This window comes from Aythya marila (assembly GCF_965140915.1).
Source record: "Aythya marila genome assembly, chromosome: 2".
Taxonomy (NCBI): Eukaryota; Metazoa; Chordata; class Aves; order Anseriformes; family Anatidae; genus Aythya; species Aythya marila.
In genome coordinates, this window is record NC_139043.1 from 850,804 (window position 1) to 876,583 (window position 25,780).

Here is a 25,780-nt window from a genome sequence, read left to right on the forward strand (position 1 = left end):
GTGCAATTGCTCCAGGGAGCGCCCAGAGCTGGAGCAGGGGCAGGAGATGAGGCAGCTGCCACTTGCCTGTAGGGTCCTATTCCTACACCCCCTGCCCAAGAGTCCCTCCCCAGCTGGTTTCTGGCCCACCAGCATCCCAAGTCCTTCCCTCAGGGCTGCTCTCAATCCACTCCCCACCCAACCTGTATTTGTGCTTGGGATTGCCCCAGCCCAGCTGCAGGACATTGCCCTTGGCCTTGTTGAACCCCCTGAGGCTGGCACAGACCCACCTCTCAGCCTGCCCAGGTCCCTCTGGACGGCATCCCATCCCTGCAGGGTGGCAGCTGCACCACCCAGCTCAGTGTCGTCAGCAAACTTGCCGGGGGTGCCTCAATTTCACTGTCCGTGTCACTGATAAAGATGTTTAAATAGTACCGGTCCCACTACTGACCCACTCGTTACCAGTATCCACCAGGACATTGGGCCGTTGAGCACAACTCTCTGAGTGCCACCACCCAGCCAATTCTTCACCCACACAGTGCTGCACCCATCACATCCGTGTCTCTCCAGTTTAGAGACAAGGACACCAAGGGGGACAGGGCCAAATGCTTTGCACAAGCCCAGGTGGAAGCTGTCAGTTGCTCTTCCTCTACCCACCAGTGCTGTAACCCTGCTGTAGAAGGCCACCAGATTTGTCAGGCACGATTTCCCCCTGGTGAAGCCATGCTGGCTGTCACCAGTCACCTCCTTGTTTGCCATGTGCCTTAGCAGAGTTTCCAGGAGGATTTGCTCCATGATCTCACCGGGCACAGTGTTGAGACTGACTGGCTTGAGCCTCCAATGTACCCTCACTTTGTAGCCTTGCTTCAGACTGCTGTGTGAATGAGCTTGGAGCTGAAGAAAGAAAAAAATTAGACAACGCAGCAGCACTGCTGAGATGGGATCTTTGAGAAAGCAAGGACTCAGGAAAGGAAGTACCACCGTGTGAATATACAAAATCCTACAGAAAGACAAGCAGGCAAGGAAGGTGGCCATGCGGATAAGGAGGTAGTCAGGAACCTCTGGGCCAAGATGTCGGCAGTGCTGACAGCCGGGGCAGGCAGCAGCTCAGCAGCTCCGAGAGTTTAATCCAGGGAGATGCAGACACCAATTTAGGAGAATTTAGGGCAGAGCAAACACCAACAACCACCTTGTGGCGAGACCTAAAGGGTCACCCAGCCTGCAGGTATGTGGAGTTTGCAGGAGTGAGTTCATAGGATTCCGTAATACACAAGCACAGAGACTTTATTTTCTACAACTTCTGTTTATTACGGATAACCACAAACCACCACTAGCAAGCAGTGATTAATCAGAGTGAACCACTGTGGCTGAAAAGGCAAGTAGATATAGACGGATGGATAATAAACATTACAGATCTTACAGGAAAGCAATGGTATATGCAGCATTGAGGAATCACACCACTTAATAATGGGGGTCAGACCGACCTCAAAAAGGGTCCAATTTTAAAAAGCAGCCTCAGCAGAGACAAGCCCCCAGGAACGGGGCCCATAAAAGGGCCAGCGTTAGGTAACAGTCACTATAGTAGTCGCTGATTCCCACTGTCTCTGGCTGTCTCCTTTTTTCAGACTGTTCTTTTCTGTCTCAGATGGGAAGCTCTTCCCCGTTCTCCTGTTTTCGATGACATCTCAGCATGTTTCCAGTGCTCAGGATGCCAGAGGTGATGCACCCCTCAAGGCTACCTCTGGTAGTCAGATTACCTCTGTAACTGTCCCTGTCACCTTCACAAAAAACTGGTGCAGTGAGGAGGGGACAGAGGGGACAAATCAGGTGGCAGTGTTTGCTCTCACAGGACCACAGAATCGTTTAGGTTCAAGCACCACAATGTCCTTCTTGTAGCAAGGGGCCCAAAACTGAACACAGTACTCGAGGTGCGGCCTCACCAGAGCTGAGTACAGAGGGACGATCACCTCCCTAGCCCTGCTGGTCACACTGTTCCTGATACAAGCCAGGATGCCGTTGGCCTTCTTGGCCACCTGAGCACACTGCTGGCTCATATTCAGCCGACTATCCACCATCACTCCCAGGTCCTTCTCTGCCTGGCAGCTCTCCAACCACTCATCTCCCAGCCTGTAGCTCTGCTTGGGGTTATTGCACCCCAGGTGCAGGACCCGGCACTTGGCCTTGTTGAACTTCATGCAGTTAATAAAGAAGATAAAGCTTTATTGTGTTATGGCAAGTAATGGTGTTAAGGTAACAAAGCTTTGTTTTTGGGTTAGATCCGAGGCAGAAATTCTTTACTATGAGGGCGGTGAGGCCTGGCGCAGGCTGCCCCCAGGAGCTGTGGGTGCCCCACCCCTGGCAGTGCCCAAGGCCAGGCTGGATGGGGCTGGGGGGGGGCTGGGAGCAGGGGGCAGCCATGGGGGGGCTTTAGGGCCCGTTCCCCCCCTGCCCCCGCCGTGAGCCAATGGCAGGCTCCCCTGCGGTCACGTGGGCAGCGGCAGGGCTCAAAATGGCGGCGCCGGCCCCGCCTCCATGTCCCCGGGGTTCCACGTGACATCCCAGCCACACTTCCGCTGGGGGGCGGGGCTCCGGCCGGAAGCACGCGAAGGAGGGGAAGAGAGGAGGTGCCGGCGGGACAGGATGTGGGTGCGCACGGCCTACTTCCGGCGCGGAGCCCAACTTCCGGCGAGCGCACCGGAAGTGGCCGGAACACCGGAAGCGGCGCACCGGGACCCCGCGTGGCGCCCCGCAGGGCCATGGCCGGGCGGCCGCAGGTAGGAACCGGGCCCAGCCCCCGCCCCTCGACGCCCCGGGCCCACCCCAACGCCCCTGTGGGGCCGGGGACCCCGGGCTGAGCCCCGCATGCTACTTCCCGCAGGAGCTGCCGGCGTTCGAGGATGTGGCCGTGTTCCTGAGCCGCGCCGAGTGGGAGCTGGCGGCGGAGGAGCAGCGGGAGCTGTACCGCGCCGTCATGTTGGACAACTTCGCGCTCCTCGCCTCGCTGGGTGAGGCGGGACGCGCGGCACCGGGGCTGGGTGCCTCGCGGGGGGGCTGTCACAAGGCACCGGGGGTGCTCCGGGGTGGGGAGGCTGGGGTAGATTCACCCCGGTGGCTCCGCTGCCTCTTCCCGTGTTCTGGTCTGGTTCTGCCTGGGTTTGTTTGACAAAAAAAGGACAAAATGCGTTGAGTTTGCCACGCTAACCCTTTATTCTTGCAGCCGCTGTTTTGTAACAGAACGCCGCTCTTGTCTCCGCCCCACAGGGTACGCAGGGCCCAAACCCGACCTCTTGTATCGGCTGGAGCACGGGGAAGAGCCGTGGGTCTGCACGCCGCAGGGCTCGGAGACGTGGGACGGACCCGACAGCCCCTCCCTGGGTGAGAGCCGCAGCCCAGCCCTCGGTGCCGTGCACCAGGCCCTTCCTCCTGCCCAGCATTGGGCAGCACGACCCCGTGCTCCCTCTTGTCCCCTGTCCTGCTCCTTCCCCTGCTCGCTGCCTGCACCCAGACCGTCCCCCAAGACGCTCCGTGAGGGGCACAGCTCAGCCCAGGGGGAATCTCCCCCAGCTGGTGCCTGCGTGCAGGGCGATCGCTGCCCCATGGAGTGCCCTCATGGTACATCTCCTGTACACAGCAACTTTATGGGCTAAAGTTGTACCAGGGGAGGTTTAGGTTGGATGTTAGGAAGAACTTCTTTACTGAAAGGGTTGTGAGGCATTGGAACAGGCTGCCCAGGGAAGTGGTGGAGTCACCATCCCTGGAGGTCTTTAAAAGACGTTTAGATGTAGAGCTCAGTGGTATGGGTTAGTGTTAGGTCAGAGGTTGGACTCGATGATCTTGAAGTCTCTTCCAACCTAGAAATTCTGTGATTCTGTGATTATTTCCAGCAGCCGTTGGGCACCAGCTCTGGAGCAGGGCTGGGGCTCTGCAGGGCCTCCTCCTCCTCTGCTGGGGGGATGCAGAGCGCAGGGGTTCCCCTACTGGGACTGTGATGTCCCTCCGGTGTCCCTGCAGGGTGCAACGGGGACAGGAGGTGCCCAGAGGAGCCCGGCTTCACCTGGTGGCCGAGCCCTGGCAGGCAGCAGGCGCTGGAGGAGAGCACGGAGCCCCCTGACCACGCTGAGCGCTGCAACAGCCCCAGCCCTGGGCTCTGCGGCGCGGGGCCCGAGGGACAGGGGCGGGCTGGCCCCGCCACGCTGTCGGCAGGAGGACGGAGCGAGCCGTGGCAGCTGCGCTGCAGCAGGCTGCTGAAGAAATTCAGCGATCCCGGGGGCGAGGAGCACACAGAGGCGGCCAGCGGCCAAACCCCACCTGCAGGAAGCCCCGAGCGGGCAGAGGCCGGCTCCCAGAACGGGAAAGACGAAGTGGAGGATGAAGAAGGGGCAAGTCCAAGCCTCAATGGAGGCACAGAGTTCCCGCTTGACCCAGAGCCACAGCCACAGCCCCGATCAGAGGATCCCTGCGAGCCCCTGGGGGCTGAGAGCCCGGAGACGCCCCAGGGCAGCGTGCAGGAATTGCAGCACACCGAGGAGGACGGGAGCCTTCCTCCGGCAGCGGGGGACGTGGACGGTACCCCACTGGGAGACCACTGCTACTACACGAGGCAGGGGGCGGCGCTGCAGCCTGCCCTGAGGGAACACGACTACTGCGGGGACAGTGGGAGCGGGGCCCTGGTACTGAGGGAACACGACTACTGCCAGGAGCAAACGTCGCCCCAGCAGGGCTGCGGCCACAAAGGCTCCTGCCCCGTGTGCCGGGCTCACGCCGCGCTGCGCAAGAGGAAGCTGCGGAAGGGGGGAGCCAACGGGAAGGGCACGCGGGTGAAGCAGCGTCTGGGGCCTTTCTTCAAGAGCTTGCGGATCTCCCGGGGGTATTTCTGTGCAGACTGCCTCTTCGCGCCCACCGTGCCGGCGGTTGTCCAGCCCGCTGAGGCAGAGCACACCACGAAGGACACTTCTGGGGTATTTAATTTGCCTGCGGAGTGGCAGACTGTGATCCTGCAGCCTCAAGAGGAGGGGAACTCCCTGGGGGGGACACCGGAGGCGCCCCATGGCCCTGCAGCCCCTCCCGAGCCATCAGCAGGGGAGGCGTGGGGCGGAGCAGCACAACCCAAGGTGTGGGTGCGCTACAGGGCGCGGGGCTGGCGGCCCCCCAGGCTTTGGTGGGACCTCGCCAGACAGGAACTCGTTGCCCCAAGCCAGGCATCGCTGTGCAACGCCTGTGACGGGGCCCTGCGCACCAGGAACTGGGCACTGTGCACCGCCTGTCTGTGCTCGGTCGTGTGTGGGGTGCAGAGGCACCGCCCCCACGTGTCCCAACCAGCGCCTGAACACCGCAGCCCCGTCAGCTCTGCCCCGAGGGGGCTGCACAGGAGGTTCTCGGAGAGTTGCAGCGAGGGGAGCGGTGCCTGAGGGGGGGCAGGCGGTGGAGGGGAGGTGGAGTGGGCAGGGAAGGGCCAGAGGGGTGCAGAGCAGAGGAAGAGGAATGGGAGAGCGAGGGCGGCTGCATGTTGCTGGGTTCGCTCTGTGCTCCTGGGCACCATGGTGTTCCCGTGGAGCAGCTGAGCACCCCGTGAGCAGCTTCCCCCTCTGCTCATTTAGGCAGTACGAAAAGGGAGACGTTTTGGGGGGGCTGATAACCTCATTTCATTTAACGAGCCCCTGTGTTTAGCACTTTTAAAGGTGCTGGGGGCTGTGCAGAGCCCTGCAGCACTGCTGGAGGAGGGGGGGGAGCAGCACCACTGCCGGGTGGGCTGCGGGGGGCACCCTGAGGAGAGGCTGGGGCACAACAACCCGGGGGGTGGGGGGCACCTCAGGGAGAAGTTTCAGCAGAAATATGGAACTGCAGAGACCGCAGAGAGCAGGGGGAGGAGAAAACAAGGCAGGGGGAGAGGCAGCACCGGGGTTAGAGGCGCGGAGGAGGTGCTGTGGGGGCGGGGTGCCCCAGGACCATCCGGAGCTCACCCTGGGGCAGGGGGGGCAGCGAGAGGAGCCCCGGGGGGTGCCCCCGACCCCCGTGCGGCACCGGGAGGGGTTCAGAGGGGGGCGGAAAGGGGCTGTGGGGAGGGGCCGGGTGCACGTCCCCCCCCCCGTGTATTTTACCTGCCAATAAAGCCGTTTCCCCTCAGCCCGAGTCCGTTTTGCTTTGGGAACGGGGCGGGGGGGGGGGTGGCGGAACCCCCGGGAGCCCCGCGGCCTCCCCTCCCCCCCTGCAGCCCGTCCCGTGAAGGGAGGCCCCGGGGGGGCTCCCGGTGCGGCCCGGCCCGGCCCCGGCTGCCACTGACCTACCTGAGGCGGCCCCGGGAGCGCGGCCGCGGCCTCGGGGGGGCCCCGAGGGGGCTCTGAGGGCTCCAGGCCCGGCCCCGCGCTCCCCCCGTACCCCTCCCGTCGTCCCCGGTAATGGCGGCGGCGGCGGGGCCAATGGCTGAGCGCCTCCGCGGTCACGTGAGGCGCCGCGGGCCAATGGCGGCAGCCTCCGGTCGGCCGCGCCGCGAGCGGCCGCCGCAAAATGGCGCCGCCGGGCGGAGCAGCCAATCGCGCGGCTGGTAGCCCGTCACGTGGCCGGGCGGTGCTCACCATCTTGCCGGCGCGTGGGGTTGTGGGTTACGGCGTCACTTCCGGGTTGCGGGGCGGGGCGTGCGGCGAGGAGCGGGAGGCGGGGTTGAAGCCGGAAGTGTACGAACGGAAGTAACGCTCCGCGTGCCTGTTGCCATGGCAACGCGGGAGGGTGGGGCCTAGCGCTCCAGGAACGGCGCTGAAGCCGGGGATGGGGGAACGGGGGATGCGTAATCGCGTTAATTATGTCGAAATAAAGCAATTGTAATTATTAAAGCCAAGAATGGAAGCTCCCTTATTCACAGTAAAACTGATATTGCTGAGTGTCTTTGCTTACTGCTCTGCAAATTAACCCAAAAAAAGGGGTCTCAGGGTCTCTCACGGAGGGTATTTCCTTACAAAATCGGGGATCCTTCCCCAAAAACCAGCTGAGAGCGACCAAGGGTTGGGCATGTTATAAGTGAATTCTCAACTCCCTCTGAATTTAGTAACATAAAAGAATATTTATAAAAGGCGCTGGGTGCGCAGGGAGTCTGTGCTCTACCACCACACACACCCAACCGTTGAATTTCCCAAATACATATAGGACATTGCTGTTACATATTTACATGTTACATATTTACAAGAAACCCAAGTACGCCTATACATACGGATATCCTATCCCTGCTTCATGTTATAATTCTCTTTGTGGTGGTCGCTGTGGGTGAAAGGCTCACGGTTTCCCCATCACCATTAGCAACCTTTTGTTCCAGACTGCAGGAGGCTTCAGCTGTCTCCCTCTTCTTCTGCGCATGCTCTGCCCACCGCAAGGTTCCCGAAAGCAACAAAATGTGATTGCTTTTCCCGCGTTTCATTCACCCTTGAAACCACACTAATGATATTATTATCATATAACATTAAACAATAAATGTTAACAGTTCTAACCAGCAACCCCCCCAGCAACTTCGGTGCCTTAACAGAGGGGAAAACAAGCAATCCCAGATGGCAGGGCATCGCCTCAATCCCCCTTCTTTATTTCCTCTAAACTTTTTACATTCCTGATGACCTCATAAGAGTCTGATGTTATCACCAACCAGGAGGCTTTCTGACCCCCATTGCCACATTTCCAAATCTCCCCCTTCTTTATTAATATCAACCATTTTTCTGACACGAATTACCACTCCATATATAACAGGCAAGAGCCAACTGGTAAGGAGCTGCCTCAGCAAGAGGCAACCAGCCGTGATGAAGAGGAGTCCCTGGCCTTCATCTCCACAGCCCCCAGCAAGCACTAGCGGGAGGAGTTTGTGGAAACGGCTTCTGGGGCTAATTTTAATACAAAGCAGGGACGGGTTCTGTGTATGTGCAGGCGTATTGGGGAACTTCATGCATATATAACATTTTACTGCACATAACCAGGGCCAGTTGCCACATTGGGGCACGCATGCCTCTGGGAGCTATCCCACATGCACCCAGCACCGAAATAAACCACATTTATAAACCTACCTTATAACTCGTTTGCTTTGAGTTGTAGAGTTCTTCACGAATCATAGAAGGAAGGAATGTGGTATTGGGATATGCTTGCTGTGATAACAACACCTAACAGATGCCTTGTAAAATGCAGACAACCAGAATCCTGGAAGCAATGAGGTGGAATTCATGGTGTAAGAAACATTACCACCTCAAAGAGTCAAAAAGTCAAAAGAAATTTAATTTATAATAGGTTGGCAACTGAAAGCCGTGCTTTGTCTGTGAAGCACCAGGTTGGTTGTGAACCTGGATTACCCAGTCATGGGGAAACAGTCAAGAAAATCCCAGTCAAGAAAAAAAAATGTATATAAACTGTGTTTTGGAACTAGTAGGCGCGCTCCTGCTTGTGGCACGCCCGTCATCGCAAACACAAATAAAAATGCTGCTTCACTGAGATCCTGGCCTGAGCCCACATTATTGGCTACAGTGAGAAACAAAGTGGTGTTTGTGCACCACAAGGTGGATTGTGGTGTGAATCCTCTCACCTCCTGCTGAAATAAACCACATCCCTATTTTATAGCTCATTTGCTTTGAGTTGTAGAGTCCTTCCACAAATCACCTTTTCCAGCAGTGACTGCGCAGCACAGCACCGGGGAGGGCATTAGGCAGGTACGGGGAAGGCCCCAAAATAAGGAGGATAGCTCAGAAAAACAGGATGAGCAGTGCAAAATCAGTAATTATGTTTAACTTTTAACCCAGGCTCCCTTTGATCAGGGACAAAATGCTCCTTCTGGGAGAAACAAAGGAAAGTTACCAATAGCAAGTAGCCTTAGGTTGTGGCCATTTTGAGAAACAAAGTTGTATTTTAGCAATAGAAGTTGTTTTTGCAGTGGAATATCCATTAACCTTGCATCATGTAGGCATGACAGCAGCATAGCACTAGTTAAGCAGATAAGGGGAAGGTCCCACTGTCCCAACATAAGGAGAATAGCTAAAAAAAAAAACAAACCAAACCAAAAACAAACAAACAAACAAACAAACAAAAAAAAAAAAAAAAAAAAAAAAAAACAGAATGAGCAACATGAAATCAGTAAAAACAAGAACCATGGGCCCTCTAGTCACACAAGAAGGAAAAAAAAAAAAAAAAAAAAAAAAAAAGGAGAAATCAATGGCTGGTCAAATAAAATTGTACCTATATGGTATAGAAGTGCGTTGAGTAGGCTGTGAAGCTGTAGTACTCAGCCAGTGAGGAAACAGGGAGAAATCAGGTGTTGGGTAATAGGGGATATAGGGTTATGGTGAACTTGTACCATGTGCTCCTGCTTGCAGGACGCCCGCCTTTGCTATTGCGAATAAAATAGCTTCACAGAAGACCTTGTTTGAGCAAATTATTGATTTTTTTCTCACAACAGGATGGCTGGAAGAGGAGGTGGGGATGTGAACAACCCTGTAGCATCTCCTTCCTAAACTTGCTGCACGAAGCAGCGCCACGCAGCACATCCCAGCACCAGGGGCCCGGCACTGCACAGGGCTGGGGCGATGCTGCCGTGGAACCACAAGAGGTGACACGAGGAGAGGAAAGGGGGGAGAAAAAAAAGGGGGAGAGGAAAGGGGGGAAAGGGGGAGAAAATTGTATGGAAAGGGCTCAGGGGTTGGGATAGGGACAGGGAGATCACTCAATAATTATTGTCACAGGCAAAACAGACTCAGCATAAGGAGATTAATAAAATTTTTCGCCTATTGCTAACAAACTAGAGCAGTGAGAAACTAAAAGCAAATTACAAACACCTTCCTCCCAACACCTGCTCCAGCACGGGTCCCCCACGGGTCCCCAGACCCCCTGCTCCTGCAGGGGCTCTCCATGGGCCGCAGCCTCCTCCAGGCCACATCCACCTGCTCCACCGGGGGCTCCTCCACCCATGGGGGGGCTGCAGCGTGGAGATCTGCTCCGTGTGGCACCCATGGGTGCAGGGGGACAGCCTGCTCCACCAGGAGCCTCTCCACAGCCCGCAGGGGAATTGCAGACCCGGGAGGTGGAGGGGCCAGCAGACCCCCGTTTTGGGGAGCCAGCACCCCCTGCGCATCCAGCCTCATCCTGGGGGGGCTGGCCTGGAGAGGAACGTCCCCCCCAGCCCCCCCAACCCCCCCAGCCCCTCGCTGGTGCCCTCCTGGCAGTGGGTGGCCGCTCCTGAGCTGGCCAGCAGCAGGGGCCAAGGTCCAGGCGGGGAGCAGCGGGCAGCCAAGCCGTGCCCCGCTCAGCGCCATGAGGCTGCGGCTGCTCTGTGCCCTCGCCGTGGCCCTCCTGGCCATGGCCGGGGCCAACCCACGGGACTCCAAGAAGGGGAAAACGCTCACACGGGACCGGGAGGTTGGTGGGGGGCAGAGGGAGGAGGCCAGAGCTGGGCAGCAGCAGCCAGGAGGGGAGGGAGGCTGCAGGGAAGCGCTGTGGGGAGGGGGAAGGCGCATGGCACGGTGCTGTGGCTCTGGCACCGTGGGGGGAGTGATTCCCCAAAATATTGTCCCCCCGGGGACACCGGTGCTGTCACCAGCACCGTGCTCCAGGCAGGACAGAGCCCCGGAGAGGTCCTGGTCGGGGGCTGCCCTGGGCAGGGGTGGCCCCGAGGATGGGCTGGGGGCAGTGGGATCTGCCTGAGCCCCTCGTCCCAGGGGGGCTGTGCCGTGGGGGGAGCACTGGGGTGTCCCTGGAGCCTTCGCTGTGCCAAAACGCTGCTGCTGCTGCTTGCACAACCAGCAAACATTTCATCAGGGCTGGCGAGGGGCTGAGCGGGGGCAGGAGGAGCACGGCCTTGGTGCCAGCGAATCCTCGTCCCCTTTTGCCTTCCTCCTCGTCCTCCTCCACCGTCCCCCCCACATCCCCCGGCTCTATCCCTGCTCTCGGCCCCGTCCCGCTGCGGGGGGAGCCAGGACTCAGCAGCACCGACTGATGCCTTCCCCCCACAGGCGGGGACGCGTGGCGGGGGCCGGCGCCGGCCGTGCTCGGGGTGCTTCTCTGTGCTGAGCGAGGTGAGGGGGGACCGGGGGTGCTGGGGGGACGGGATGGGATGGGACGGGATGGGGATGGGATGGGGATGGGGATGGGGATGGGATGGGATGGGGATGGGGATGGGGATGGGGATGGGATGGGATGGGGATGGGATGGGGATGGGATGGGATGGGGATGGGGATGGGGATGGGGATGGGATGGGATGGGGATGGGGATGGGATGGGGATGGGATGGGGATGGGATGGGATGGGGATGGGGCACCCAGGACACGCACCCCTCGCACTGCTCCGTACCCCCCACCTGCAGGAATCCATGTCCTGGAGCACCGGGGATGTGGATGAAGACCCCACAGGCCGGCGGGTGAGTGCAGGGCGGCGCTGCCCACCCGTAGACCTCCCCCGCCACGGCTCCAGCAGGGCCGGGGACCACAGCCCCCCTTCCCCATCACCCCATTGCCTGGCTCTGACATCCCGCTTGTTCCCACAGGGCGGCCAGGAGCGCACCAGGAGGGAAAGCGAGAGACCTGCCCAGGTCCTGCCCCTCAGCCAGGTACCGGCCCCGTGGGACGGGCACCACGGGCGGCCACGGAGACCCCCGAGGTGACCCCGCTGTGTCCTGCAGGAGGCACCAGGCGGCCCCATGGCGTGGACAGGAGAGGCACGGGTGACCCTGCGCAAACCAAAGCGAGGACGGAGCCGGGTGTCCCGCCGCACCCCGACAGCACCACAGGACCCCGCCGCCCCCCACCAGCCCTGAGGGGAGCTGGGGGGGGGGCCCCGCTGTGCCCCCCGCTCAGTGGGGCCGCCCCACACGCTGCTGTCCCTGCACCCCGAAGCGCTCTGCAGGGGTGTCCCCACGCGCTGTGCGGAGCCACCGAATAAAGGCACCGAGACAGCCCGAGTGGGTGCTTCTGGGGGTCCCGCACCCACACCCCCAGCACAGCCGGGTGGTCCCCAGCGCCCCCCACACCCCCCACGCCCCCCATCCCACCACCGCTCTTCCCCAGCCCCCCCCCACATTCCCAGTGCCCCCCTGCCCCCCGAGTGCCCCGCAGCACCTGGGGCACCCGCACTGCACGGGGGCACCTGCACCCACATCCCCCCCTCCAAAACACCCCTGGGGGGGTCCCCACAGCGGGGGGCTGCCTGGATCGGCGCCCCCACCCCAGCCCCAACCCCGGGGTGGCCCCGGTGGGAGGGCACGGAGCGGCCACCGGAGCCGGTGCCGGTGCCTGGGGGTCGGCCCGGGACAGGAGGGGCCGGGAGGGGTCGGGAGGGGCCGTGCAGGGGCTCGGGGGGGGGTCGGAGCACGGCGGGACCCGGCGCGGATCGGGGACCCCGGGGCCAGCACGGGGGCTCCGCGTTCCCGCCACGAGTTCCCGCCACGGCGCGGCCACGCCCCCTCGGAGCCACGCCACGCCCCCTCCGGGGCTAAGCCACGCCCCCACGCCCAGCACCCCGCACCGAGGCACGCCCCGGTTTGGCAAAGCCACGCCCCTAGCAACAAGCCACGCCCTTGGTAACGAGCCCCGCCCCTTAGCAACAAGCCCCGCCCCTTCCGCAGCGCCCCCTGCAGGCCCGGTGGCGGCGGCGGGCGCAGGCCGCGCGGTGCCGGTGGCGGCGGCCATGTCCCGCCGGGGCCCCGCTGAGGTGAGGGCCGGGACCGGCACCGGCACCGGGACCGGGACCGGGAGCGGCACCGGGAGCTCCGGGGACAGCCGGGGGTGCGGGGCTGAGAGGAACCGGGGGGGCTGCGGGGGTCCCGGGGGGGCGGTGGGGGCCTCCTGGGGGGCTGGGCCCGGGGGGGAGGGCCCCGGGGGAACGGGCCCGGGGGTACCGGGCCCGGGGCTGCAGGGCCCGGGGGTGCCAGGACCGGGGGTGTGGGGACCGAAGGGATCTCCCCGGAGCACCCGGGGTCCCAGCAGCCCCCCCCGGCCGCCCCTCACCTCTTGTCCCCTCCTCCAGGCCTCGCCGTGGGGCCCGGGCACCGGCCGGTTGAGGCGCTTGCAGGCGGCGGGGCCGGAGCAGGCGCAGGCCCAGCAGCTGCAGGAGCTGCGGAGCAGGACGGAGAAGGCGGAGCGGAGGCTGCTGGCCTGCGAGAACCTGGTGGGCGAGCTGGGCAGCAACCTGGCGGCGCTGGGCAGCCTGCTGCAGGACTACGGGCAGCTGCAGCAGCGCCTGGACAACGTGGAGAACCTGCTGAGGAACAGGAACTTCTGGATCCTGCGCCTGCCCCCCGGCAGGAAGGGGGAAATCCCCAAGGTAACGGTGCCCGGGAGCCCCTAACCCAGGTGGCAAAGCCGGGGCTGGGCACCGGCCCCAGCTCCGTCGTGGTTTGGGTGAGGAGCCCTAGTTCAAGCTGGTTCAAGCCCTGAGCCCCAGAAACACACCGTGCAGCCCTGCAGAGCTCCTCAGGTAGCAGTGTCACCGTGCTGCCATTGTGGTGGCCTCCCCGTGCCCATTCCCACCCCTGAGCCCTGGAGGGGCAGCAGCCCGCAGGAGCATTTCAGCGAGTGCCCCCTCAGCAGCTGTGGAGGGGCGTGGGAAGTGCCACAGCCTGCTCAGCAACGGGCTGGCGTGGCTCAGCGCCTGTGAGCCCAGGGCTTGCAAGCCCCGATGTGTCCAGGCACCCGTGCTCTGTCCAGGCACATTCTCTGCCTGGAGGTCCTGAGCGCTCCCTGCCCCTGTGCAGTTCCCTTTGGTTGTGAAAAACGTCACTGAGTGTGCAGTGTTTGTGATTCCAGGTGCCGCTCACGTTCGATGACATTTCCGTGTACTTCAACGAGCAGGAATGGGAGACGCTGGACAGCTGGCAGAAGGATCTCTACAAGGCTGTGATGAGGGGGAACTACGAGACTCTGATCTCCCTGGGTAAGGCACGGGGCCCGTTCCTCCGGGTGAATTTCTCTTCTAGGCAGGCTGGGCGGCCTCCCTCCAGTTCCACCAGCGGTCTGCTGTGGTGGGGCTGGACACCCGTAGCTCGCAGAACCTCTCCTGGGCAGCCAGACCCAGTCCTTTTCCTTCCTTCCTGCTTGTAAGAGCTTTCTGTGGGAAATACCAGTAACAGAAATAACACAAACAATGTCTGTTATACCCTATATCCAGATGAGATGCTATTCATAAGGACTGTACAAGGGGATTCGAGGGCCAGGGAACCATCACGACCTTCCAGCATGGTTCAGGAGTTACCTGGGTGAAGTTTGATAATTGCATCTTGAACCAATTCTTGTCTTCTGGCTATTTAGCCGTGATTTGAAGTGACAGGGGCATTCCCACGTGCCTTGGTAAAGAACCAATTTAATCTCGTTCAGTTCTGAGCACATCTGACACATTCTTGGATGATTTTGGGCTATAAGATTGCCCATGAAAAACTGTTCTGTGGGCATGACTGGTAACGTGCTGGTTGGTGCAGTCCCTGAAGCTGCAGCTTCACTTTTCTAGATAATTCTCTGTGGAAGGCACAAACCTGGTCCTCACGTGGTCCATCTGATGTGGGCATTTTTACACGGCAGGAATCCTTCTGTCCCTACTCCAGAACTAAAGCAATCTGCTAACAGCAGCTCAGAAGATTTACTGCTCAAATCACCGCTAACGTGGAGATGGGAGGGAAAGGTTAAAGACAAAGCTTCTCAAATCTTTTGAGATTTTATTTCTCTTTCTATTATTTAAATCTTCTCTGTGCTTGAGCCACGGCCGTGCTTATGGGTGAATCCGAACACGGGGCTAAGAAATCGACACCACCATTTTACCTTGTTTCAGCGCGGGTAGTTTTTGAGGTGTTTAAGAGTTTAACAGAGCAATGGTGTAGCCAGTTCCTAACAAAACATCCTCTGCTGCCCTGTCCCTGAGCAGACTATGCCGTGGCCAAGCCTGACATCCTGTCCCGGCTCGAGAGGGATGAAGAGCTCTGCAGCAGAAACTGTCGCGAGGCCCCGCAGACGGACACCCAGGATGGGCAGGAGCCCCCGCAGACGTGCATCGGAGATGGGCAGGAGCCCCCACAAATGCATCTCAGAGACGGGCAGGAGTCCCTGGAGACCGAGATGTGCATCCAGGACGGTCAGGAGCCCGCGGAGAGGTGTAGCAGAGAGAGTCAGGAGCCCCCACAGCCGTGCATCCAGGACAGCCAGGAGCCCCCCCAGGCGTGTGTCAGAGACAGTCAGGAGCCCCCCCAGCCGTGCACCCAGGAGAGTCAGGAGCCCCCGCAGACATCCATCACAGATATCCAGGAACCCCCGCAGGCACCAGCAGGTGTGGAGCAGGTGGGAGAGGACTTGGGAGACGACGTAGAAGTGGAAGACGCGGAAGATGACATGGGTAAGTTAAAGGGTGCCAGCAGGACGTGGCCGTTCCTGGCCCTTGCTTTCTCCCATCTCTGTCTGTGTTAGAAAGGAGCTGCGCTGAGGTTTTGCTGGCTGCATTGGCTAACTGTCCATGGGATGCCTTGAGTCTTATCTCCGAGAGGAACATTTATGCTTGGCCACATGAATCGTGGGGAGACAACAGACAAAACCTGCCAGAAGGGGCTGGGATGGAGCCAGGAGCGGTGGGACAGACCCCTTGGGATCTCTTCCAGCTCCTGAATATGAAGGCCAAGCAAAAAAAAAAACAGGAGACACTGGAAAGGTGCAGGCAGGCCCAGAGAGAGCCGAAGGCAGAGCTGTGTTTGAGAGCTCTGTCCTGCTGGAATTAGGAGCTGGGGGGCTACAGGAGCTTCGTGAGGGGCTGGGTGAGCACTGGCAGGGGTCAGGGGCCGGCTCTGTCCTTTGAGGAGGGTTACCCAGAAACAGTGCAGGCCCCAATTGTGTCTTTGGGGGTTGTTTTGTCAAGTGCTCCTGGGAAGAGAGGAAAAAGGTGTTACACGGACACAGCCTCTCCCTCTCCTTTGAGATTTTAAGTCACCTTCTGTTAGGTTTTCTCTGTGTTTGAGTTAGAGCTGTCCTTAGGGTGGATCCTTCCATCGCTTTGCCTGTTAGAGCACGGGTAACGTGTCCGTGTCCATCCTTACCGCCTGCCAGCCCTGGGGCTAAGGGAGAAGGGTCACTCTGAAGGGTCTGAGAGGTCAGCAGAGGAATTCTGTAGCCAGTTCCTACCAAAACTGAAAAAACTGTCCTCTGCTGCCCTGTCCCTGAGCAGACTGTGCTGCGTCCGATCCTGACGTCCTGTCCCGGATCGAGAGGGATGAAGAGCTCTGCACCAGAGGCTGTCAGGAGAGCCCACAGCCCTGCGTCCAAGCTGGGCAGGAGCCCCCACACACACCAGAAGAGACGGGCAGGAAGGAAGAGGCTTTGGGAGAACGGAAAGTCCCCTCGGAAGCTGGCACAGGTGAGTTACCCGAGAGACACCGAGCTTGGAGGAGCATCACCAGGGGAAGCAAAAGTCCTGGGGTGCACTGTCAGAGTGCTGCAAGGGCAAATGGAAGAGGTTTGAGGACCTGAACGTTAGGTGCAGTGGGAATGCCACCCGTGGCGTTGATGGGGAGAGTTTGGGATGGATGAGGCTGCTCTGCGGAGGTTCCTTGTGGCTCCTTGGGGTCTCTTCCCGGACCTCTCTCTGCTTTTGGTCCCTGTGTGCTTCTTGAGCTGGCCCTGGCTCCTCTGCACAGTCCCAACACATATCCAGTTAGCATCTGAAGGTGTCTGCAGTTAGCCAGCAGATGTGAGCTGTCTGCTGGTGCTGAAAGCTGCTTTCCTCTTCCCTGCCAGCAGGGCTGCCCATCCTGGTGATGAATGTCACGTCCCTGAGTGCGCGGGGAGAGGGGCTGAGCAGGGACGTGAAGCAGGAGACAGAGGAGGAAGAGGACCCGGCCGAGCACGGCTCCGGTGAGTTACCCCATGCATGGCAGGCACGGCGCTCTGCGGGCAAGAAGCAGCTCCCAGCTCACTCACGGGCTTGAAATAGGAAGGTTTAGAACATTCCAGATCCTTTTGTCACCCAGCAAGGGAGGGATCTGGTGCCGGGTGGGGTGTGCAGCCCTGTCATCTGCAGAGAGAATGAGCCCAGACGGGGATCCTGCTAGCAGCATTCGGGGGAAGCGTGCTGGGTTGCCTGCAGCGTTTGGCATTCGGCAACAGTTCCCAGCTTGCCAAAAGCCAAGAGCCTGAGGTACTGCTAATTACAGCTTGCTAAGGATTTTTTTTTTTTCCTGCTGCATCTTGTGGCCATCGCTGGTGTGGTGGTTTTAGAGGCGGAGCCCTCTGCCCTGTGGCACTGCAGCAGATCTGCCCCCGAGGGCACGCCGAGCTGCTGAGTTGCTCAGGCCAGGACCCTGCAGTGGCACCGGCGCCTCCCCACTCTGCGTTCTCAGATTTTTCGGGAGCTCCTTGCTCGCAGAAAGCCTGCTGGGTGCTTTGGGACTGAAACCACACCGTGGAATTGTCCCCGCAGTGTGAGTGGTGAACGCCTGTGTTGTTTCATTTCAGAGGAAGGCTCTTTGGCAGAGGAGAAGGCCTGTGAAGGGACCTCTCCCCCTGACAGCCTGGAGGTGAAGGAGGTGAGGCCCAACGCCTTGCCAAAAGTTTCTGCACCTTCTCCTGACCCGGCGATCCAGAACGGCCCGGGAGAGCAGGCCAAGCCCAGGAGCAAGAAGAAACCCAGCAGGTGCTCGAGCAGCAGCCTGCTGATGGGCGACTGCCGGCGCGGCTACGTGCGCGAGTGGTCGCACCCCTGCACCGAGTGCGGGAAGCGCTTCCGCCTGAAGATCAACCTCATCATCCACCAGCGGAGCCACGCCAAAGAAGGGCCCTACGAGTGCACGGTGTGCGAGATCAGCTTCGCAGACAAAAACCGCCTGGTCCTGCACCAGGCCATCCACACCCAAGACAGGGCTTTCGCGGCCAAGGTCTGGGGGAACACGCACCCGGAACTGAGGATAGGGCCGAGGAAGAAGCTGTGCAGGGCTCCCGGCAGCTCTGCCCACAGCCCGGGTAACAGGACGCACGCGGGGGGAGCCTGGCTGGGCCCGACCAAGGAGGAGCAGGACACGGGCAGCCTGTCGGGGTGTTTCTCCCCGCAGCCGACGCTTCGCAATTACGCGAGACGCCCCCTGAAGTGCGATCTTTGCGGCAAGTTTCTGTCTTGCTCCTCCACCCTCCAGCGGCACCTGCAGACCCACGCGGAGAAGAGGCCGTTCCGCTGCGCCACCTGCAAGAAGGGCTTCACCCGCCACACTCACCTGGTGCGCCACGAGCAGATTCACGAGCGGCAGAAGGCCCTGGAGGGCCGGCAGCACAAGGCAGCCTAGGGCTCGACCGCGGCCAGGAGGCCCCAGCCGAAAGCAGCCCCCGGGGGTGCCTGGCGAGGCGCCGTCCTCGCTGCTGCCAAAGCTGCTCCGCTGAAAACCTCCTGCTGGCTGCTGTGGAGCTCAGGCTTGCAGTTACCAGACTGATAAAACAGCCCGGGTTGGGAGAGGCCCACAAAGATCCTCGAGGCCAACTCGAGAACTGCTGCTGTGACGGTGGAGAGTAGGAAGTAGGGAAGCAGCTTGGGGGCAAGTGGCAACAGGAGGGATCCAAACCACTCGTGTCCCTGGGCAGGAACTGTGAGCGTTCAGATTCTGTCCGTGGTGGGGCACCAGGGCTGTGAACCATCATCCATCAACTGGATTTCGGGAGCTTTCCCGAGTCACAGAATAAATCAAAGCTTGGACACCGTTACGTGGAACAAATTCCAGAAGCCTCCGGCGATTAAAAATCTCCTCGGGAACCTCCTTGGGAACAGCTCTGGGAGATAAGGAGAGTGAAACAAAGCCCACCTTAGAGTGAAACAAACCCCACTTTCTGTCCGTGTGATGCTGCGGCTGTTCCTGAGCTCCCAGCACCATTCCACTGACAAGGCCAGCCTCCAAAACCCTGCGTGAGAGGGTTGGTGCCCCAAAACCAGCCTGCACCCGTGGTCACTTTCACAAATACTCGCCGGGTAGGATTCCTGCTGCACCACAGCCTGTGCGAGGACCCTTCCTCGGGCTCGGACGCGTTGTTCTGACACCACCCCAGCTGCTCTGTGCGGGACCATCCCCTCTGCTCAGCCCCACTGCGCCGTGCTCGCTCCCTCTGTCTCTAATCACATGGAAGCCTACCTCAACGCGCCGTGGAGAGGCACCCCGGTGGGTGATGCCAGCCGAGGCTCTGGTGGCCCCAGGCATCACTGGAAGCTCGTGGCCCCGTCCTGGCCCCGTGTGCAGCGGGCACGCCGCTGGGAAGCACGAGGCACGTGTACAGAGCGAAGGAATCGGTCCAGGCCAAGCGGAGGGGCTGATAGGACTCCCAAGCTGTTTTTTTTTTTTTTTTTTTTTGCTTTTGTGTCCATTGAATTATTTGATGTTCTAGTTTGAAATCACTACGTCTCTGCCCCTCCCCGGGCAGGGAGTGTTGGGAACCAGTTTCCTTAGGAGATTTTTCATTCCTGGCCGCCTCCAGGGTCCTAGGGGCTGCGAAGCCCTGCGGGACGTGGGTGGTTGGTGCTGGGAGGTGACAGGACCGGCAGCCAGCCCCTTACCCCTGCCCGGTTTGCCATCCCAGTGCACCCAATTGATCCCAGTTGATCCCAGTACCACAGGGTACGAGTCGAGCCAGCGCAGCAGGCATCCGGGAGGTGGCTTCAAGCTGTGACTGGGACCAACTTTTTTTTTGTAGGAACGCTCCGATCCCTTTCTCAGGCCGTGGAATCCATAAAGTATTTGTCTGTACGGCCTGGTGGTGTTTGTTTTATACGCAGCGCCGCACAGCGAAGGCGGGCACGGGGTGCGAGGGGCTGTGCCAGGCTGGGGCCACCAGCCCTGGGGGAGCCTGGGTGGCACCAGGGGAGCTGTGGGGTGCCAAGGGGACGGGGACGGCGCCGCCGTGGCGCTGGTGGCACCTTTGGGTGTCATGGCCGCCCTTGGGTGTCATGGCTGCCTTTGGGTGTCATGGCTGCCCTCCCCTGTCATGGCCGCCCCGCCATCTTGGTGGCCATCTTGTGTGTGGGCAGAGCTGCCCAGTGGGTGGGGCCATGTGGAGGGGGTGTGGTCATTGGTGGGTGGGGTTATTTGGGGTGGGTGGGGCTTATGGTAGAGGCCACATCCACAGCATCACCATGGCTACCTCCTGGCTAGGGCGATGTCCCCAGGGTGTCCCTGGGGTGTCCCTGGGGTGTCAGTGTCCCCTCCATCCCCAAGGTGTCCCTGGGGTGTCCCCAGGAAGCCATGGCCCTCTTTCACCCCCAAGGTGTCCCCAGGGTGTCATTGTCACCTTCTTTATCCCCAGGGTGTCATTGTCACCTCCTTTATCCCCAGGCTGTCTCCAAGGTGTCCCCGGGGTGTCAGTGTCCCCTCCTTCATCCCCGAGGTGTCCCCTGAATGTCCCCAGCACGCCGTGGCCCCCTCCCTCATCCCTGGGAAGGAGCCTTCATCTCCTGCACCCCCTGAAGGCCGCTGTGAGGTCTCCCCGGGGCCTTCTCCTCTCCAGGCTGAGCAACCCCAACCCCTCGGCCTCTCCTCCCAGCAGAGCTGCTCCAGCCTCCGAGCATCCCCGTGGCCTCCCCTGGACTCCAGCAGCTCCACATCCCGGTGCTGGGGGCCCCACAGCGAAGGCAGTGCCCGGGGGGGTCTCACGAGAGCAGGGCCCAGGGGGACAATCCCCTCCCTCGCCCTGCTGCTGCAGCCCAGGGCACGGCTGGTTTTTGGCCCACATGGTGCTGGGACAGGACTGAAATCACAAAACCTGGGCCAGGGGAGGAGGAGGAGGAGGAGGAGAAGAGGCTGGGCAGGCCTGGGGGGCAGAGCAGGAGGGCAGATAAGGCTTTGTGGTGCTAATCCCCTCCCAGAGCCACAATTCCTGGCTGAATGGGGCTGTGAGTGGGGGCTCTGCATGGCCACGGGGCAGCTCCTGCATTTCCCTGGCGCAGCTCCTGCGTTCTCCGGGGCTGGGCGACAGCACCCGTGCAGGGTGAGCACGCCAAGTGCCGGGGGTGCTGCTGCACCCTGAGGTGCTGCTGCTGGGGGGAAGGCGCCCGGGGGCTGCCCTGCTGCTGGTGCTCATCCCTCAGCTCGCAGGAGGCACGTGGGGAGCAGGAGGTGTCCTGGCGAAGCCACCAGCGAGGACCCGGTCACAATTCACGTGGCATCACCCCCACAACTCGCTCAGCAGGAGCTGTTGGAGGCAGCACGGCACCAGCTGACACACGAAGCCCATCATCAGACCACATCATCTTTTATCCACAGCTCTCCCCGGCCGTGCGGTGACCCCGGCTGTCCCAGCAGCCTCTCCCCGGGCCACCCAACTCCCCCCAGAACTGGGCAGGATTTAAGGAACCCTGAGTTCAAGCGCTCCGCTCCCCGTCCCACGGCGCCGGACACGCAGCAGCCACTTCTCAGCCGAGCCCCCTTCCACGGCGCAGCCCCTGCTGCCAGACCTCCTCTGCTTGCTCTCGGCCCCGCAGCGTGTCAGCCGGCCCCGTCCTCGTCCCCGGGGACGTGGTGGGGGGCTGCGGGGAGCCCCACAGAGCCGCGATGCCCCCTGCCCACCGTGTGCCACCCTCACGGGCCGCTGCACCTCTCCACCTGCAGAAACGCTGCCCCTTCCTGGCTGCAGCCCTCATATTATGGATTGTCCTGCGTCGACGGCTTGCAGGGCACAGTCCCCGGCTCCTGGCCGCGGCCGGGCAAGCCAGCAGCAGGAGGGCTGGCGGCGGCGTGGACCTTCTGGTGGTGGTTCAGAGACTGCCGGTGGCGGAAGCTCTTGCTGCAGCCGCTGCACTGGAAGGGCCGCTGCTGGGTGTGCCGGCGCTGGTGCTCCTCCAGCGACGCTTGCAGGGGGAAGCTCTCGGCGCACTCGATGCAGCGGTACAGCCGCTCCCCGGCCCCGCCGCCCCGCGCCGGCCGGCCCGCCCAGCCCGCCCGCAGCTGCACCCCGTGGATGCGCTGGTGCTTCTGCAGGTGGTGTTTCTGGATGAAGCCCTTGCCGCAGGCCGGGCAGCTGTAGGGCCGCTCGCCGGTGTGGATGCGGTAGTGCTTGTTGAGGTTGGACTTCTCGTTGAAGCTCTTGCCGCAGGCCGGGCACTGGAAGGGGCGCTCGCCCGTGTGCAGGCGCTGGTGCCGCAGCAGCGCGGCGTGGTGGGCCAGGCTCTTCCCGCAGGCGGTGCAGATGAAGGAGCCGTTGCTCTTCCTCGCCTGGCTCTGCTGCCGCGCCAGGAGGCTGCGCTTCAGCCGCACGCTCTTCCAGCCCAAGGGCAGGCCGTGGGGCTCGTCCCCGGCGCCACACGGGCCGTGCTCCTCGGCGCCGGGCTGTGCCGAGGCAGCCTCCGCGGCAGTGTCCTCTCCCAGCGGCAGCCCCTGGGGCAGGGTGAAGGGCTGCTCGGTCCCCGCGCCGTGCCCGTGTTCCGCCGGGAAAGTCAAAGCCCCCGGGGCAGGGCGAGCTTCCAGCGGGACGACCACGGGCTTGAATTCAGGCTGGGCGGCCCCGTGCTTGCAGAGCTCCCCCAAGCCCTCTCCAGCTCCCTTCTGTTCGTCCAAGCTGCTGTGGCTCTCCCAGGGCACCGGCAGCTCCTGGCTCAGGGGAACCTCCTCTTCCAGCCTCATCGAGGGAGCCTGCGGCAGGGCCAGGCTTTCTGATCCTTCCTCCTGCGGCTGCTGCTCTTCTGTCTTGATCACGATCTTCTCACCTGCTGGGAGACAGCAATTATTCACCTCCAGCCAAGGAAAGCTCTCCCGTGCCTCTGGCCCCAGCGTAGGAGCAGGAGCTGAGCTTCCCCTGCAGCACATTGGTGAGACCAACCAGCAAACGTGCCACTAGAGAGGGAGCAGGAGGGTTTTACCATGAGCCAAGGGGAGAAGAACAAGAGGTGGAAGGATGCTGGCGTCTGCTGGGGGTTATCTGGTCACCTTGGGGGACATTCAAGGGCCTGACAATGCAATAGTCGTAAAGAAGCCAAAAGAGAGGAAAACACGAGGGCTTTTGTAATTGTTCCACAAAAAGTTGTGGCTGCGGAGTCCTCTGTCCTGGAAGGAACTTTGTCAGGAATTTACAGCAGGGTTTCACTGGGTAAATCCGGGGCAAAGGACCAAAGCTACCTTCCAGGAGCAGGACCGAACTTGTCTGCAGGCAAGCAGGCGCAGAGCCACGCTCACGCTAAGCCCTGCCCGGGCTTTTTCCACTCTCTCGCTATTTGGCTCTTCTGGGCTTGGACATTTGGCGTGGCTCCTTTCGGATTTCTTTCCCCCCTGCGGCACTGCTTTTCCTCCTCAGCCCTCAATTTCCATCCCCTCGCCCAGCCAAGCTGCGTGCAGCCCTTCCCCACCCCCAGGCCCTCGCCGTGGTGGTGTTCACGCCATCGTGGCTGCCGCAACTCACCGCCACCGACGTGCCCTGACACCGCTCCCTTCTCCAGCAGCCCGTGGGTCCTGGTCCCCAAATCCTCCCCGTCCTCGGCCGGCAACAGCAGAGAGGGTTTGGAGCTGGCGTCCCCAGGCCCTAGGGGAGGAAGCGGCCGTGCCAACGGCTGATGCTGGGCGCTGGCACCACAGCCCCTGGGCAAAAGCTGCTCCAGCACAGCCGGGGCGTCCTGGGCTGCTGGAACAGAGGTTTGGTTTTTCCCAGGACAGTCAGAGCAAGCTGGTGTCAGCCCCACTGGACGACTGATTGTAGTTATCTCAGCAAGAAGTACGCATCGGGCACTTGTCCTTTATGATAACTCATTATTCTCAGCCAAAAATAATTAGTGCTAGAAGTTAGGGCTGCCTGCAACCAACTCCTCCAGGGTGGTGCACGTACAGCCACGTCCTGGGGCACACTTCCAGGGAAGCAGGACACGGCAGGAGCAGTGCCACGTGCTGCCGGGGGGCTCTGCGCCCTGCCCAGCGGGCACGGTGTGGTGGATGGAAGGTGACAAAGAGTCTGAGACGTGCACAGGGACTGATCCTTACCAAGGGAGACCACGGCCTCGTAGCTCCCCTTCACCGCCATCCTGTACAGCTCCTGCTGCCGGCTGTCCAAGCCGCCCCACTCCTGCTCTGGCAAACAGGCGGCATCATCCTCACCCGCCGTGGGCACCTGAAACGGCAGGAGGCACCCCCTTAGCACCCCCTTAGCACCTCCCTGCCTTCTCTGCCCCCACAAGGTGCCCTGATCCCCCCCCGTGTGCTGTGGGCTGGCACAGTGTGGATGCGGAGCTCCTGCATGTCCCAGCCTGAGCTCAGGGAACAATCCCAAAGCAGCAGAACGATGCCTCCCTGCTCAGACACCTCTCCCCTGGCAGCCAGGAGGTTTGCATGGGGCTTGTCCCTGTTACCTGGGGCACGTCCCCCGTTCCCCAAGAGCTTGTCCCTTTTACCTGGGGCACGTCCCCCATTACCTGGGGTTTGTCCCCATTACCTGGGGCATGTCCCCCATTCTCTGGTGTTTGTCCCCAATACCTGGGGTTTGTCCCCCATTCCCCAGGGTTTGTCCCCATTACCTGGGACACATCCCCCATTCCCCAGGGCTCATCCCCATTCTGTGGGGCTTGTCCCCGTTACCTGGGGCACGTCCCCAATGTCCTTTCCTCATTACCTGGGGCACATCCCCCGTTCCCCGGGGCTCATCCCTGTTACCTGGGGCACATCCCCCATTCCTTGGTGTTTGTCCCCAATACCTGGGGCTTGTCCCCCATTCCCCAGGGTTTGTCCCCATTACCTGGGGCACATCCCCCATTCCCCAGGGCTCATCCCCATTCTGTAGGGCTCATCCCCATTCCATGGGGCTTGTCCCCATTACCTGGGGCACCTCCCCTGTTCCCCGGGGGCTTGTCCCCCGTTACCTGGGGCACGTCCCCGCCGGGCCCCATGCCGGGCCGGGGTGCCCAGCATCCGCGGTGCCTCAGCTGGCGCTCGACGTGCTCGAGGCGCCTGGTGCTCTCCTGCAGGAGGGCGGCCAGGGCGGCCCACTTGCGCTCCAGCTGCCCCCCGAAATCCAGCACCGCCTTCTCCAGCTCCGACAGCTTCTTCTCCGCCGTCTCCGCTCGCCCTTCCAGGCTCAGCAGCCGCAGGGCCTGCGTCTCCACCTTCCTCTCCACCGCCTGCACCGCCGCCACCACCGTCCACAGCGAGATCTCGGCCACCCCCGGCTGCTTCTCGCCCTCGACGGCCACCGGCACCGCCACCGGCACCGCGACGTGGCCGGGGGGCTGCGGCGGGACCGGCTGCCAGGGCTCGGGCCCCCACTCGGGCTCCTGTTAGCGGGGAGAGAAAGGAGCTGAGGGTCCAAAGGGGGGGTTGCTCCGAGGGTGGGCAGCACCCTAGGGACCCCCCCGTCCCCCTCCTCCCCGCACCCGCACCCCCCAGGCCTCCCACCCCCACCCCGGGGTGCGGCGGGCACCGGGCTGCGGGCAGAGCCGGTCCCCGCCGCCCTCCTGCGGAGGAAGGGACCGGGGGGAAAGGGGGAGGTTGGGGGGGGATTGGGGGGCGATGGAGCCGCCTCCGCCCGGTGCCCGGTGCCCCCCGTACCTGAGCCGGGCCCCACCGGGCCATGGCCGCCCCTCGCCGCCGCCGCTGCTGCACCACGGCGCCGCCTGGCGGCCCGCCCGCAGCACGGCCCCGGGCCTGGTTCTCCTCACAGAGCCCCCCTCAAGGCCCGGGACCCCCGTCCCCTCCTTCCCACAGCCCCCCAGTTGCAGCCCTGCAATCCCCAAAGTGCTCCGGGGGTGGGGTGTTCCTGACCCGGGTCCCCCCAGCCCAGTTCTCCCAGTCTCAGTCAGCCCCGTTCCCAGTTCCCCCCCAGTTCCCAGACCACACACACACACACAGCCCAAGGACCCCTCCAGCCCCAAACCACCCCGGTCCCAGAACT

General features: G+C 61.8%; 4 protein-coding genes across 7 annotated transcripts; 3 read left to right on the plus strand and 1 right to left on the minus strand.

Annotated features, from left to right (window-relative positions):
* Positions 1–2,085: 2,085 nt before the first annotated feature.
* LOC309874338 (uncharacterized protein) lies at positions 2,086–5,879 on the plus strand. Its single transcript, XM_082752405.1, has 4 exons — positions 2,086–2,753; positions 2,858–2,984; positions 3,241–3,354; positions 3,991–5,879. The coding sequence occupies exons 1-4, from the start codon at positions 2,736–2,738 to the stop codon at positions 5,385–5,387; spliced, it is 1,656 nt and encodes a 551-aa protein (XP_082608531.1). The 5' UTR covers positions 2,086–2,735; the 3' UTR covers positions 5,388–5,879.
* Positions 5,880–10,191: 4,312 nt separating this feature from the next.
* Positions 10,192–11,880, plus strand: LOC309874354 (uncharacterized protein). Its single transcript, XM_082752428.1, has 5 exons — positions 10,192–10,347; positions 10,941–11,003; positions 11,290–11,343; positions 11,470–11,532; positions 11,605–11,880. The coding sequence occupies exons 1-5, from the start codon at positions 10,243–10,245 to the stop codon at positions 11,737–11,739; spliced, it is 420 nt and encodes a 139-aa protein (XP_082608554.1). The 5' UTR covers positions 10,192–10,242; the 3' UTR covers positions 11,740–11,880.
* Positions 11,881–12,319: 439 nt separating this feature from the next.
* On the plus strand, positions 12,320–19,668 carry LOC309874332 (uncharacterized protein). 2 transcript variants are annotated; one of them, XM_082752394.1, is made up of 7 exons: positions 12,320–12,632; positions 12,948–13,244; positions 13,727–13,853; positions 14,835–15,299; positions 16,119–16,307; positions 16,688–16,804; positions 17,405–19,668. In XM_082752394.1, the coding sequence occupies exons 1-7, from the start codon at positions 12,609–12,611 to the stop codon at positions 18,223–18,225; spliced, it is 2,040 nt and encodes a 679-aa protein (XP_082608520.1). In that variant the 5' UTR covers positions 12,320–12,608; the 3' UTR covers positions 18,226–19,668. The 2 variants fall into 2 exon arrangements, with proteins under 2 accessions (XP_082608520.1, XP_082608521.1); XM_082752395.1 differs by having other exon boundaries at positions 16,691–16,804.
* A 1,392-nt stretch (positions 19,669–21,060) lies between these two features.
* LOC309874335 (zinc finger protein 212-like) lies at positions 21,061–25,467 on the minus strand. 3 transcript variants are annotated; one of them, XM_082752399.1, is made up of 5 exons: positions 25,438–25,467; positions 24,753–25,163; positions 23,881–24,007; positions 23,309–23,428; positions 21,061–22,619 (listed from the first exon to the last, which is right to left on the minus strand). In XM_082752399.1, exons 1-5 carry the CDS (start codon positions 25,459–25,461, stop codon positions 21,559–21,561), a joined length of 1,743 nt encoding a protein of 580 aa, XP_082608525.1. In that variant the 5' UTR covers positions 25,462–25,467; the 3' UTR covers positions 21,061–21,558. The 3 variants fall into 3 exon arrangements, with proteins under 3 accessions (XP_082608525.1, XP_082608527.1, XP_082608526.1); XM_082752401.1 differs by lacking the exon at positions 23,309–23,428; XM_082752400.1 differs by lacking the exon at positions 23,309–23,428 and having other exon boundaries at positions 21,061–22,622.
* Positions 25,468–25,780: the final 313 nt, after the last annotated feature.

Coding starts and splice junctions, on each gene's coding strand:
- LOC309874338 (XM_082752405.1), top strand. Junction 2,985..3,240: donor CGCGCTCCTCGCCTCGCTGG/GTGAGGCGGGAC, acceptor TCCGCCCCACAG/GGTACGCAGGGCCCAAACCC. Junction 3,355..3,990: donor ACCCGACAGCCCCTCCCTGG/GTGAGAGCCGCA, acceptor GTGTCCCTGCAG/GGTGCAACGGGGACAGGAGG.
- LOC309874354 (XM_082752428.1), top strand. CDS start 10,243: ATGAGGCTGCGGCTGCTCTGTGCCCTCGCCGTGGCCCTCCTGGCCATG. Junction 11,344..11,469: donor AAGACCCCACAGGCCGGCGG/GTGAGTGCAGGG, acceptor TTGTTCCCACAG/GGCGGCCAGGAGCGCACCAG. Junction 11,533..11,604: donor AGGTCCTGCCCCTCAGCCAG/GTACCGGCCCCG, acceptor TGTGTCCTGCAG/GAGGCACCAGGCGGCCCCAT.
- LOC309874332 (XM_082752394.1), top strand. CDS start 12,609: ATGTCCCGCCGGGGCCCCGCTGAG. Junction 12,633..12,947: donor CCCGCCGGGGCCCCGCTGAG/GTGAGGGCCGGG, acceptor CCCCTCCTCCAG/GCCTCGCCGTGGGGCCCGGG. Junction 13,245..13,726: donor GGAAGGGGGAAATCCCCAAG/GTAACGGTGCCC, acceptor TTGTGATTCCAG/GTGCCGCTCACGTTCGATGA.
- LOC309874335 (XM_082752399.1), bottom strand. CDS start 25,461: ATGGCCCGGTGGGGCCCGGCTCAG. Junction 24,008..24,752: donor CCGGCGGGGACGTGCCCCAG/GTAACGGGGGAC, acceptor CTGCCGTTTCAG/GTGCCCACGGCGGGTGAGGA. Junction 23,429..23,880: donor CGAGGCCGTGGTCTCCCTTG/GTAAGGATCAGT, acceptor TTCCTCCCCTAG/GGCCTGGGGACGCCAGCTCC.